The sequence below is a fragment of the Bombus impatiens genome, unplaced genomic scaffold, assembly GCF_000188095.3.
Source record: "Bombus impatiens unplaced genomic scaffold, BIMP_2.2 scf_0360, whole genome shotgun sequence".
Taxonomy (NCBI): domain Eukaryota; kingdom Metazoa; phylum Arthropoda; class Insecta; order Hymenoptera; family Apidae; genus Bombus; species Bombus impatiens.
In genome coordinates, this window is record NT_176779.1 from 196,791 (window position 1) to 211,336 (window position 14,546).

The following is a 14,546-nucleotide window of genomic DNA, read 5'->3' on the forward strand; positions in this document are numbered from 1 at the left end:
CATTTTCAAAGAGTAAACGCACTCCTCTGCTACTTAACGAGAGGATTTCATTGGGTTCTTTATTTGAACGAAACCGACGAACCCCCGGTGTTGGTTACAAGCAAACGAATCGCGTACAGAGGAATGGAAAATTCTTTCATGCGGCATGTTTCTAGGTGAATTCGACCGAACGTAATTAAAACAGTGGAAAAGGAGCACTGATTATAGTTGGTACACATCGAAACGAGATAAATTTTTGCTTCGTAAGAAAATGCTATGATTCAATAGAAACGTCTGTTTGAAACTACGTACCTGTAACGTGCATCTAAATATGTGTTATCGATGACCAGAATTAAACTGACGAAGCGAAGCGAACAGAATTAAAGTGATAGCATGAAAATAAATAGGTATATATATATAGTAACCCAGTTTTATCGGGCCAAACTTGTTTGGGATATTCTATGGATATAAATAAGAAAAAATATAAACATAGTTATATAAACATAGATCGTTCTAAGCTTCATTAAAAAGTTATGACAAAAATATAAAATATGAAAAGGACAATATTTAGACCCGCAATGTCGCCTGATTTCATACCACTACAATTTTATGCGTGTATTTTCGAATCGATTTCGTGCAATGTATTATCGAGACAATGCTACGTTCAATCCTTTGAAGTAAAATTTATCGAACCGTTTTGGACCATTTTTCTCGTGTAAGAAATGGCTCGACAAAATTCAACGGGTGCTAATAACGAGAGGTGTGTTTTATTGCATGCTGTTCATGAGAAGTATTGATTGCATAGGCTGCTCGCCAAAAGCTTAATTTCCTGTTCTGCAATAAGGATGACTTGCTCTGATTGACTTTTAAATTATGAAAACGTAATAAAAGAAAAGAAATAAGCCCCGACACTTTTTACTCATCACTACCTTTACGATATCAAGAAGAAGAGAAAAGCTGTAGTACGATATATTATGTACAGTAGCTTATAAAATCTTCGATTTCAGGCATTTCAATTTCTATTCTTCACGAAATGCATCAGTTTTGGACAATTTTAAGAATCAGACGATTCGCTGTTAATGTTAAGTTAATAATTTTATTATTAAACATAGTTTTCATTTAATACTTTGCAAGTTTAAGTTCTCCTGCGTATTCTTACAATGTCAAACTAAACACCGTAGCAATCAAATGACGCCAACTTCAGATCCTAAAGTTATATAAAACCTGAAATTGTGTAAAAATAGTAATACACCGTATAAAACTTCACTGAAAAACGCACAGATCTAAGAATGTCATGGGAATATCGTTTCTGTTTGTGAAGAAAAAAGGAAATATTAAGACCACTGTGATCTGTATTCTTTTTTAGAACTGCGGAATTTTGACGCGAAGAATAGAATACGCGTTCGTAGCATAACAGATATTCCATGCATATATGCACAGGCACGCACACAAGCGTACGCATGTGGAAACAGCAACAGAAGAGATTTATTAAAATCACGAAGGCGACTCACGTGAAAAATTTGAGACACATCTTTCGTTCGCGGATGTTTTCACGGAAATTCGTGAAACTTCTCCCTGGAAGTTCGCAGATGGATCATTCGTAATTCAAAGATGCATCCATCTTACATATACCTATGTATGCGTGAGATGCTCACATTTGCAAACTTCTCGGCAGTTGCGTTAGTTCATTTCAAGTGTTTGTTTTCTTCAACGTTAGTTCGGCATTCGCAAACATCCTTCAAGATGCAAACTCGTAAAAAGAGGGCTCACAGCCTGCAGGCTACTTTCTTTTTTCCCACCCTGGCTGCGCCTACCGTTTATTCCGATCTATTCGCGTATGACCCATCGTTCCTTTTTGTTCGTCTAGTGTTACGAAACATCCTTTTCCATCGAGATATTGTACTTCGGTAAACAACCCCAGCCATCCAATCTTTTAATTTACTTTCTTTTTTGTTTTTCAAGTTTCAACTCGATATCGCGAATTGCTATTGACGCGTTGGATATCTCTAACAGACTTCGAAGGCATTTCCTTTTTATCTTTTCACATGGATCCTGTATCTGAGATCAGTTTTAATCATAATGTGAATTTTATCAAAGTATAAGAATCAGTAGAAAAGCAGTAGATAACTAGAAAGAGTACTTAATATCTTCTTATACAACTAGCAGATTATAGGTTTAAAGTATCTAATTTTAAAAATCATTTCAGTAATAGGTAAACCTGACGAAAATTATCTGTTCATGGCATTGAATCTGTAGCTTTTCAATTTATAAAAAAACAAATTATGCAATAATAGAAATATAATTCAGAAGTCCAATATACCACTTATAATTTTGCCATAGAATGAAATTATAAATTGTAATTCGCCGGATAAGAAACTAAACTGTCGGCATCCTTAAAAGCTGAACCACACGATTAAACTTGAATTCTCGAAACTTTGGCTTACATCACCAAAATTCTTAGTCTGCCATGTTATTACTTGAATATGCGTTTTTGAGTGTTTTGAAACGCACCACCTAAGTTTTCGAACGGATTAACTTTCTTGGAAAGTGTATTTGCATAATATTACGTAAAAACGAGTTCGTTTTGTATGCATCGTTTAACAGCTAGTTTCATAAAACTGTGTTGCATTCTATTTAATATTCAGCATTTCGAAGGAATTGAACTTCTACGAGCTAACGTTCGACGAGCTCCTTCATCGATGGAAATTTTATATAATTCGAACAGAGAGGATTTGTCCAATTGTAATCTCACCACTTGCTCGCTATTTTCGAGAGTTGTTTTCAGAGATAATCATAATTCATCCTGATGGTCGCAAACGTACTACGTAACTTCTTTATTAATTCATTTTGCAATACTCCCACATACTTCGTTTACTCGATTTCACAATTTTTTAAAATATGCATCGGCGTACATTGCCGCATAAAAATATTCCACGGTTTGTTTATTATTTACAAGATTTAATCTCGTTACAAAATCGCGAGTACCCATCGTAATCTTTATGATTTATATAGAGTGGAATATTGCAAAGAATGCAGAAAATGCTCGATAAATGATATACTCACACTCGCATATGAGATTCATCTGCATACACTGGTGTGTACCACAAAATTAAACACGAGCATAACGATCCAGAGCACACGAACGTTCTGCCGGATACTTGGAAATGAATACCTGCGTGCGTTCCACGCGATAAATACGAAGCGCATGCGAACCATGGTTATGCGGGAAGGTTAACAGGAATTCGCAAACACGCTCTAGAAAGTTATTTCAGTAATTAACAACGAACCGCACCGTGTCGAAGATTCATTTCGGATGGACCAAAGATTAATGCATCACCTTTATCGACAATTGGTCAAGTACACGTATATTTGACGGGGTTTCAAGTTCGTTTCTCTCGAAAACGAAGCTTCCACCACCACGCTTCTATCGAATTGATTCTTGATTTTCGCCTTATTTCGAACCACAGAATTTCCCTGATTTCGTTTGTACCACGAATTTAGACCCACGGTGTATTAATTTTCGTATCATTCAGAGGTAGCACTTTTATATTTGTACAACTGCAATTTCGTACCATGGAAATGATATATACAACCTGATAAGAAAGCACTTCGTTAAAAAAAAAAGATGTGTAGAAACATTTTTTGAAGCAACTGTATGCGTACGCTACACACGTAAAATCTTGTTAAAGAAGAAAACGTAGAATGTAAAACAATTTAGTGCGACTCGTAAACTAAGATCCTCGAGCTCCGTAATAAACGGTATCCTAGTTAACAGTTGTAAATGTTTTAAGCACGCCTTAAATACATCATATTATACGAAGCCAAGAAGAGTACTCGAGCGCCCAACAAAATTTCTCTTCTCCCACTAACACGAGGGTAGTTTCTATTCTCTTTGGATACGTTTGGGTACACCAGCGGCTCTTCCGGCCAGCTAACGCAAACACTAATACATCCGCCAATTTTCGTTCGCGTTTCCTCCCTCGTCTCTCGGTCTCGTTTTCCTTCCTCTCTACTTAACCTGAGTTTCACTGATAAATCGACAGGGCGTTTCCTCGGGCAATGGGGTAGCTTTAAATTTACTCGAAAAAAGGAACGGGGGGAGGGAAAGTAGGAGGATGAGAGATAGGGAAACCGTGACGAGGGTAAGAAAATCGAAGGGATGGGTAAAGGAATGAGAAACTGGTGGAGCAAGATTAAACAAGGTAAAAGGAACGAAACAAACATTGAAAAAAGCAGCGAGATGCAAATGAAAGTTGAAAGAAAACGAACATAAGGACGAAAGACGTAGGTAGTCTGGATCTGAAATTTTCATGGCAATTATTTATTCACGATCGGAATTTAGTAAATTAATAATAATAAATTGAATAACATAATAGTAAATTTAATATATTTGGACCTAATCGATTAGTATGCAAATGCTATAGTAAATGCAACGGTATGCAAATATGATAAAATAATATCATAAAGTAATACTGTGATAAAACTCAAAAATAAGATTTACAGAGAAATAGTGGCGCTATTATCCGAATCAAAACAGGAGAAACAGGAGAAATCGAACAGGAGAAGAAATAAAAGTTTGATGGAGAAAGAGTAAACAAGGTAAAAAGAAGAAAACAAACAGGGAGAAAAGCAGCGAAATGCAAATGTAGATAGAATGGACGCGAGCATAAGCGCGAAAAATGCAGGTAATCGGGATCTGAAATTCCGATTGCGTTTATTGGAGGGTCAGTGAGGAAAGCCAGGGCAAAGAATCCCCTGTCGTGCTATTGGCGATTTGTAATTTGATTATCGAGACTCAATTCCAAGAGGGTGGCGATTCCATTGTCATCGATGGTAAGCGCCTACTCCAGGGGAATTCAATTTTTTAGTTTCTTCGAGAAAATGCAGTCCCGCGGCACGAATAAATATTAAAACTCGATAAGACCGGCGGCCTCGGCGCGCTTCCAGCACTTCGCCGCTTCTTCGTTTGCATATTGACTTTGACGTCTAACAAGGTAGGGTTACGTGAGAGTGGAAACTACTCGGAAAAGTGCGGACCCCTGTAAATTGATCGAACACGAGCAGCGCATACAAGAGAAGGAAATTCTCGTTGCGGATATTCTGTTGTTTCTTCAACGCATAAATTTCTTTCATTCGCTTTAAATTGCAGATTCTAAGTCCCTGTATTGCACTGCTTGGTAAATACTCTGTTCTTTTTTCGAAAGAGAGAGAGAGAGGGAGAGAGAGATTAAGAAAATTGATCGTAAGATAATAACGTTCTCTGAAGCGAAACAATTAAGTAAAAACAATAGTATTAAGGTGAAATATAAAGAAGGCAAGTGTAGGAAAAGGTCTAAAGCCAAGTCATCCGATAATCCAATTGAGTACTTTCCCATGGAAACGAAGCGACGTCTCTAAGGTTTCCCGAAGGAATCACTTTCACGCCGATAAATCGATCGTAGCTACTTGAAAATGAATCCATATCGTATTAACGACGGACCAACGACGAGAATCGTATCCAGTGAACCCTGTTCGCGACTGTCTATGAATAGCGAAAGAATAGATAAAGGCCTACCAAGAAAATGGAGAGCCGATCGGAAGTGGGATGCGAAACCATTTCCCTGACCTGGATTCTAAATGGTAAACGACTTTGCTAACTACGGGAAGATGCACGAGTCGTGAGCTTCCAACTTGCAATTTTCAAGAGAAAAAAGCATCATCCGTTATTTCGTTAATAATGTAAACAGGCAATACAACGTTCGCACAGAAAATCGAGGAACCGGAAATTCATGCTTTTAAAGGCAGGATTGGTTTACGACGTGTTGTGTTCACTCTCGTATTTTTTTGCCGATGGCGTAAGAACATTAGCTTGCAGCCAGTTTCCACTTAACGATTACTCGATATTTATAAGCAAATCTAATGTTGAACTTTACAGTGATTAGATTGCAGATATTTTTGCAAATTCATATTTTTACAAATATAACTAAGAATACAAGGGTAAAGGTTTAATACGCGATCGTGGATTTTATGTTGGTCCTGAAGAACAAGGACGGAGCACAAAGTCGGAGACGAAAAAAAGAGAAGGAAGGAATACGATGATCAACCGAGGAAAAGTAATAGGGCCGTTCGCAGAAGTAAAGAACAAGTATGGATTTGTTCTCACCCTTGCGAGAGAGCAACAAAAATTGGGGGAGCAGTATGTTTTACGGCTTCTGGGGAAGATTCGATCCGAATTGGTTTCCTAAAGGATCATTTTCCTTCCCCCGTATTATGACCCTACCGCTCTGTATGGCTTTCGTTCCACCATCGTTGTAATGAATTGACACCATGCCGCGGGCTAACGTCAAATATAACGAACAATATTGATCACTGGTTACTCTTCGTGTACCTACAGTCAGTCACGAAAGCATACATACATCTACCTAATTTTGTGTATCTAACTTACCAAGGAAACTAAACACTTTATCACAAAATTATTTAAGTATATTTACATGCCAATACGCGTTTTATTTTTTCACGAAAACTTGCTTTCTTGTCAATTATACGATTACGATTACTGGGATATCCTATTTGCAAATTTGTAAAATTATTTCCAAATTCGTTCCTATATTCGTTTTAAAAATTGATTTCAAGGTTCGTTGATGTATTCGTGACCGTTGGTGTAATTATACGAGCTTTTAGACGCGAACGTTGCAGTCTAACAATTGCTGTTACTTCTGTGTCATTGTCTGTATTCAATTATTAATTACGCGACACATTCCTATAGAAGACAATTTAAATCACGCTTCCTTGCCTCGCGATATAAATTGCTGCAGCCCGCGGAAATTTCACTACGATTACGTCTGTGTACGTAAAAAATTCTTACTTCCATAAAAGAGAATTACGCTGAGCACTAAAATATTAAATTGACGAAAAAGATAGAACCGTATCGTATCATTCTACGTTTTTATATTACACTCCTAAAGCTACGTTATTATTGAATATTTGCTTTACTTTTATTTCACGTAAATATGTATGAAAATCATTACGAAGATTAAATCTATATTCTATCAAATTATCGAATCATACTTAGATTGTATATGCATATTGCGTTTTAAAGATGTTTACAGAACACATAATACAACGATACTCAAAGATCTAAAAATATGTAAAATATTCAAAGTAAAATACTCGTTATGGTATTTAGTAAACGAGACAAATTTCTATTCAAATTCCATTTCTTCAGTTGCTTTCATAGAAACATGAATTTGCATAACTATCCACGGTCTAATCGTATTAAATCAAATTTCTCGGCACGTACTTTCCCCACCAGTTCCGCGGCTCTATTAAAGGGATACGACTCATTCTCATTTGGAAAAGTATATCCCGCGGAAACTAACAGTGCATAACTCACTAACGATTTTCAATTCGCTTAAATTAACTTGTTTTCCGCTCAGAGCACAGTTAGTTAAGTTTTGCGTTGTGGCATCCGAAAGTTGCCGCGGTTGTTTCGTCGAACCGAACGTCGGAAATAATGTAGCGGAGTGTCCTGGCTGATTCTCTTTTTACGATTACTGCGCTTTCTTCGAGTTTTCGTCGGACTTAGAATGGAAACAAGATTTCATCTCACTACTCTCCGCGTATCCTCCGCGAGTCTTTATCTATGCATAAGTGCCCGCGTGCAGCGAACTTTGTCGATGCAGATTTCTTTTGCGTGTTAACGCACTTTCGATGTCCCCTCGAGTTGTTTGGAACCAGATCACAGAGAAGGGTAAAGCTCTTTCTCCCGTGAAACCATCATAGGAATATGAAAACATTTTGCGCGACCAGCTAACACGATTTGTTGCATGTGCGCTACAGAAAAAGTGGACTAGAAACTGATTTTCTAGTTTATCGCGAGGATAATCGGAGATCGCGAGTGGAAAACGTGACAAACCTGTACTTCTTATTGTCACTGGTACATAGAGTAACTTCATTCTTGAACATCTTTGCAGCTATGAAATGCGAGAATCGATACTTCAAATTTGTAAAAGAAGAAAAAAACGAATTTCTCCTTGGAAGAACTAAATTTCTGCTTGATAAAAAATCTTTCTACGCGAAACAGATCAGAGAATTTCTATTTCCATTCGGGTTAGTCGGAAGATCGCGGTCGAACCTCGGGAAAGTCAAGAAGGAAGCCGTGGAAGCCAATAAAAGAGCCGATTACCGGAAGCGCCCACCGATAAAAGAGAGAATGCACGAGCGTCGATAAATATCTCGCGAGAATTATCCTGTTTACCGAGTTTGGTCCACGAAGGATCCTCGGACAATGGAGAAATAACGAAATTTCATCCTCAAAAGCACGAAAACACAAATCGACTCGCTCCGTTTTCTCTTTTCTTATCGATTTCCCTCGAAAACGTATGGAAAACCACTGGCGAAAGATAATCGACAATACGTAGACACACACCGTGAACTGAATTTGACGAGCCACCGGCAATAATCGACGACTATCGTTGCTCGTTTACCTCGAGTAATACTCCGTTATTTCGAACAGACGAGATAACGCGTAAAACCAGGAGGCAGGCAAGAAAGTCATTTTCTTGGTGGCGAAACTGCTGTTCGACGGTAGAGAGGACAGAAGGGAACGGAAGGAAACATAACAACGAATGGCACAAAAAGGAAATACGCGAAGAAACCCAGTGTCGTGTAAACGCACCCTTTACAGCGGTCTTTCGTGAGCTGTTTCCTATAAAGAATTTCGTTATAACGTAAATAACCACCATTATTACGGCTCCTCGCTATCAAAGGAACTTTTCATTCTGTTAGTTACCGTAAGAGAAGAAAGGGGATCGGACTAAACGACTGGTTTTAAGAATATTGAGCAAACCGGGCCTTTTATGACTTTCTCGAAATTACTCGCAATATCTTGGAGTCTTAAAGTGACAACAGTGGCTACAACAGAATCATTTTTGGCACTGGTATCATTTTCTTATTAAACGCGCCCGATGTTTAGCGTAGTATGTACAATAGAACCGCATTTATCTGAATTCCATATTTCGACATATTTTGAGAAATAACGACGCTAATTTTCAGTACAGTAGAACTCCATTTACGTTGGAACTCCATTTATCTGAACTTGTCAGAGGGCAAACAGTTTATGTAATTGAAGCAATTATCCCCACTACCTACTATTTTTCATTCATATAATAGGAGCTCAGGTTCAGATAAATGAATCCAACCAGCAAAAGCTCAGTTAATCGGGCATTAATTAAAATTTCGTTCAGATAAATGCAGTTGACATAGATGGAGTTCTGGCGTATCAGATATTCTAACTGCGCAAAATAAGGTAGACACGCGCTTAATAGATGGTGCGCCAAACATCAATAAGACGTTAAGCAAACGTCGTTAGTCCAGTTATTGCACCGCTAAGGATAATAGCCTGAAAACGTTCGAACTAATTTCACACAAAAGCAGACAAGAAAAAACGACAACCTACTGTTCGATACGAAAAACAAAGCAGAGGAATCACATCGCGTGTCTCGCTTTTAATTAACACGGCCGAGGAAACTTTCAATCGGTAATTGAATTAACGAGACTTTTTAATTTCTACTCTCGCGATGACGTCCGAAATTGCTTTCTCGCTGAAAACTCGGCCGCGATGAAAACCAAAAGAATTTTAATTGTCGCGCGACGCTTTCCGACGTTGGCCACGCGAGAAGGAACAAATTGTTTCCTATCGAACGTTAACTTGACGGAACACCAACTGCTGTGCGAGACTCGACGAGCAAGTTGCTTTGAAATCGTCACCGGATTGATTGCATTTTCCCTGTCCTTTTTTCCTTTTTTCTATCGAAAGCATATTTCCCTGACGGTGAATTCGTGTTTTGAATAAAATAAGCTAGCCGAACCTACGTACTACGTTACTACCGTATTATCTGCTTCCCTTCTGGAAGAACGCGTGTCTCTTTCCAGTCAGACGGCTTTATCTCCTGTCCGCTTATTAACCGCGATTTCCACTACCTGTGTATGCACGCTTAGTGTGTGTTACTACTTACTGTACCGGGTGTCAGGGAAGAGATAGACTTATCAGACTCGCTTCGCTGACTGGTTGAAACGTTGACTCGATCAGTAAGCAATGTCAGACCTTTCGATCTTAAAATTGTAAGTATACGAGTGAAAGCATATAGTGCATGTAGATAAGCAAATTTAGCTATCTCAGATGAACGTATATAGCAAAGAAAAGAATTTCTATTTGATACGTTCATAAAACATTTTACGCGCGATATACAAACTCCTGTTAGATTTTTCATTTTTACGCACATAACTGCGTTCCGAGAATATCCAGCGTCGCGCCTTTTAGCTGGATCCTGTCATTTTATAGTTGGGAAAATACCCAATTTACCGTGAAAGTTTCAGCAACGTGGCAACAACTCAATTATTTTCTCTGAGTACGAGGTGTAAAAAGCCAACCATGGAACGTTGTCTCGCTTCATATTTAATCCGTTTTTCCAGCTCGAGATGGAGAAGCCATTTTCCTTATATTCACATCGGAAACATTCTGGTTATAAAAAAGGGGAAACCGACGACGGCCGGTTAATTTGTAACCGACTAATTAATAACAGGTGACTTCAAAAGGGGCATCGTGTTCAGTGATAAAGGACTCTCATTAAAATCTAGTAGATTTAAATAATTACGCGAAGCCGATTTAAATTACGGAACGTGGAGCGCATAAGTTAAAGTAAAATGAAGCCTTGTGTAACTTGTATTTGCTGTTTCCATCTTCTCATTACCTGGCTTTCAGCATTACCCCCAGCTTTGGAAACGTTTAAATCGCGTTAAAGCTGCATTAACGTTATAATTACGATCGATTTACAATTGCGTTACGTAGAATAAGAAGATAATACTATTTTTGTGCTATATGTTATAGGGATTACAAGCACTAGTTTGTACAATGGTTTTACTAAAGTTTTATAAATATACGTTACGAAAATATTGAAGATACTGTTAAGTATTACAAATATTACAATTTTGTATCTCTCTCTCTCTCTCTCTCGAATTCATTGCCACGAAAGTTGATAAGAAATTGAGTACGAGAGATAAACGTTTCATTACGAAGATTGCAAATAGTAATCGGTGGATAAAATTCGAAGAATTGAATCCTGTGGTAGAAAAATATAAATTCCAATGAAAATCAAACGATTAATGGAAATTTCAAAGTCGATTCGGATTTACTAAGCGACATTTAAATGAATATTCGAACTTTTTCAAACCTGTAATTTTGATTGATTTAATAAGACATCCCTTTGTCCACTCTCGTTGAAGATTGAAATTCTTTTTCCTCTCTTATACCACTCTCGTTAAAATTAAGTTAAACGAAAATTAAGGAATATCGTATAAAATATGCTGAGCGGGTAAAATTAACAAAGGAGCCACCGCCGAACTCACGGCGTGTATTTCACTTAATCATTCCCCTTTGTTTAAAAGGTGATTTGTTTTCCATAAAATTTCATGTTGCCACCGCCGACGTTATATCGCCACGCGATTAGTATAATAACGTTGACGTCATGGCAGCTGCATCATGGGAATCAGGGATGCCAATCGGGTTAGACGAGAGCCGAAATTCAATATTTACACTGACACAGAAACTCTACGGTAATCAGACCGCTGAGTAATTGGTAACGTTGCTTCTCAAAGCGGAACCTAGTGAAATGCAGAGGCGCGCCTCATTGCTCTTTGCTTTGTCCCCTTCTGTTCCAGAAAACTTTTTATTCATCACTAGGTACCGTTTCGTGTACAGCCTTAATAACATTTAGGTATCGCATAGCTTTAACCGATAATCTCTTTCGACAATTCTCTTTACGCCACAATGTATTATAATCTTTAATCTAAAATTATAACAGCATTTAATATCAACAAGATCTATTAACTGGTTTCTTTTATCATTTAATAGTACTCGAAAATCATTCCTAATTGAGAAATACGCTCGTCAACGTGTTACACCCCATTTACCTATTGAATAAAATAATATTTATAAAAAAGCATCTATAATGAATAAAATGGTAATTTGGTATGTTATAGTACATACCTAATAATTCAATTTTTACGATTATTTTTTTTCCGCGATATTATATTTTCGTTGTTTGACACGAAACGAAATTAGCGTTAATGTACGAGTTGATTAATTGTCTGTGCACAATAATTTTCAAAGTAGGGAGGAGCACTCCACGCGAGCACGTGAATGTAATTCGGCTCGTACAACGACAAGTGTTAATTAACTGTCTATCGTCCAGTGCTAAGTGTTCTCAAGTGTTATGATTATGGACGTATTACCCGCTACAATCAGTGGCTAACTAACGGCACACAATACCGAAACCATGCAAATGCGTGGACAATATCAATAATAATCCATCCGAATCCACTTTACTCTATCAAAGTCTTCGATCCTACTCAATACGACAAGCGTTAAATATGTATGTCATGAATATGGGAAATAAGTAGAAAGCATGGTTTATTAAAAATGTTTCTATCAAGAACTTGTCGCCTCTCATCTTCGGCTTATATTTCTCACAATATAATATTTTAGAATTAGTAAAGTATTTTAGAAAAGGTTAAGAGTTATACGTGTGTTTTTAGTAATCTCTCATAGAAGTAAGGTTGTAAACTATTCGTAACATTTGCTTTAATTGTTTTCAGTTTTGGTCTGCCTACGTTCCATGCGGTGCAGCACAGTTGAATGCGGTTCAACTTTCCTTGGAACAGATCGACGTGATCCGCCGGCTCGCCGAGATGAATGCTCAACATTTAACTTTGGTTACCTCCGTCAAAGGTGAGCTTCGAAACTTCAATTCACGATCAGTTTTTAATTGCAAAACATTGATCTCGAAAAGGATGGAAACATGGATCTTTTTTTTAAAACATGAATGTTTTAAATTATTAAATAGTATTTTGATTTAATAATCATTGACCCAAGTAATACATGAAAAGTACATTAATAAAATTGCTATGCGAATAATATTGTTGATCACACTAATTCTACTACTTTGATTATATTTTACCGAAGCTTCAAGATCTACATATATAGAGCTGCATACATTTAATATAATTGAAATTATTCCTTCAAATATTAAACTATATAACAGTTTTTATTTCACAGTGCAAGATATGAGATTTAGAGTTTGTTCGATTCAACTTACGAAGAAGAGATAAGAGCGTCTTGAGGAAGATTGGTGCACAGAATATCAAGGTGTACGTAATGGTGTAGGCAATATTTATCAGGTACGATTCCCTAAGGTTGCTACAGAAATAAAAAATGCAGCTTCATAGCACTGAGAAACAGAAAAGGAGCGAGACTTACGTTCTACGAACGAACAATGCATTACCACGGATTTCGAAAGATTTACAATTCTCTATTTTACTACAGCAGAAATTGCATCGTGGAATGGAACTCCGATGTTGTTTGGTCCTTATTTAATTATTATTCAGGCTAAATTATATGTACGAGAAGGTAATATTTTAACAATTCTAACAATTCGTAAAAGTTACTTTGGAAAATGAAAATGTAATATAATAAAAAAATAGGAACTAAGTGCAGTAAACAAATCTCTTCTTTGTTCTTTCAAGTAATATGAAAACTCATTTTTGTATGTAATATTTTCCAAGTGATTTACAAAATGTACAATTACGTTGTAACAGTTTTGCATATAATTCGAAATCAATAAAATTAAAAATCAATGCTAGGTAAATAGACGTATGACCCATTTTAATTTACAAAAATTTACAAAAATGACTCATTGAAGCTAAAGATATTTTTGATGAACAAACTGTGCAGCTCCTGAAGATGAATAGCCATATTTTAGTAGCAGTGTATATGTTAATGGTTAGAGAGCTGTTGAAACGAGTCGCCTCTCGTATAAAATGAAAGATATTCAACGAATTGAACAAAGTATAATGCAATTATAAGTTTCTATAATTACCTTGCGAAGTTTATACAAGCGATGGAAATTAATAATTTTGAGGAACTTGGTACAATAACAGTCAATAAGCAGTAACAAAACAGATTTTCAAGTTTAAGATGTTGCTACTTGTTCTACTGATAATTAGATTGCTAGAATCGCGTACCAACTGCAAGTAACAATGGATGCAACAGAAACGACAGAGCCGGGTAGGAAGTTTGCTCTCGAGGAAACTCAAGAGGACAAAGGAAACTAGTATTAATTGCTCGATTTCTCTGAAGCAGTATCATTCAAGAGGAAAGTAATTATTGGTTCCAACTTGGTAGCACCGTTTCATATTGTCGTAGCTTTACCGACGGTTGAGAAAAATGTTTGCTTATCGGCGGCTAGTTAATCGATAAAATTGCCTTCATGCAAATTTTCACGTCTCTTCTACTCTTTCCTATATTTTCTCACTGAGTTAACGAATAAAGTAGTGCAAAAATACACTGTAACTCGCGGCTTTGTTTCCACGAAAATATCCTATTTGCTTGTTTAAATCAAACAATTTCACAAATAGAACAAACAATTATTACACTTTTTTAAAAGCAAATTTAGTTTCGTTCATTACAGCGTAGATTGACGTCAAAATTCTGACGCACTTGTATTTTGTGAAATATGGCTTTGCCAGAAATA

The 14,546-nt window shown here is 36.9% G+C and overlaps 1 protein-coding gene across 5 annotated transcripts in view; it reads left to right on the top strand.

Moving 5' to 3' along the window:
* Positions 1-14,546, top strand: part of LOC100741104 (dipeptidase 1-like) — a 151,843-nt gene that overhangs the window by 114,593 nt on the left and 22,704 nt on the right. For all 5 annotated transcript variants that reach the window (XM_033320804.1, XM_024367749.2, XM_033320803.1 and 2 more), the window contains one exon: positions 12,613-12,745. In XM_033320804.1, coding sequence (XP_033176695.1) covers positions 12,613-12,745 — 133 coding nt within the window. The remainder of the gene's footprint in view (positions 1-12,612; positions 12,746-14,546) is intronic.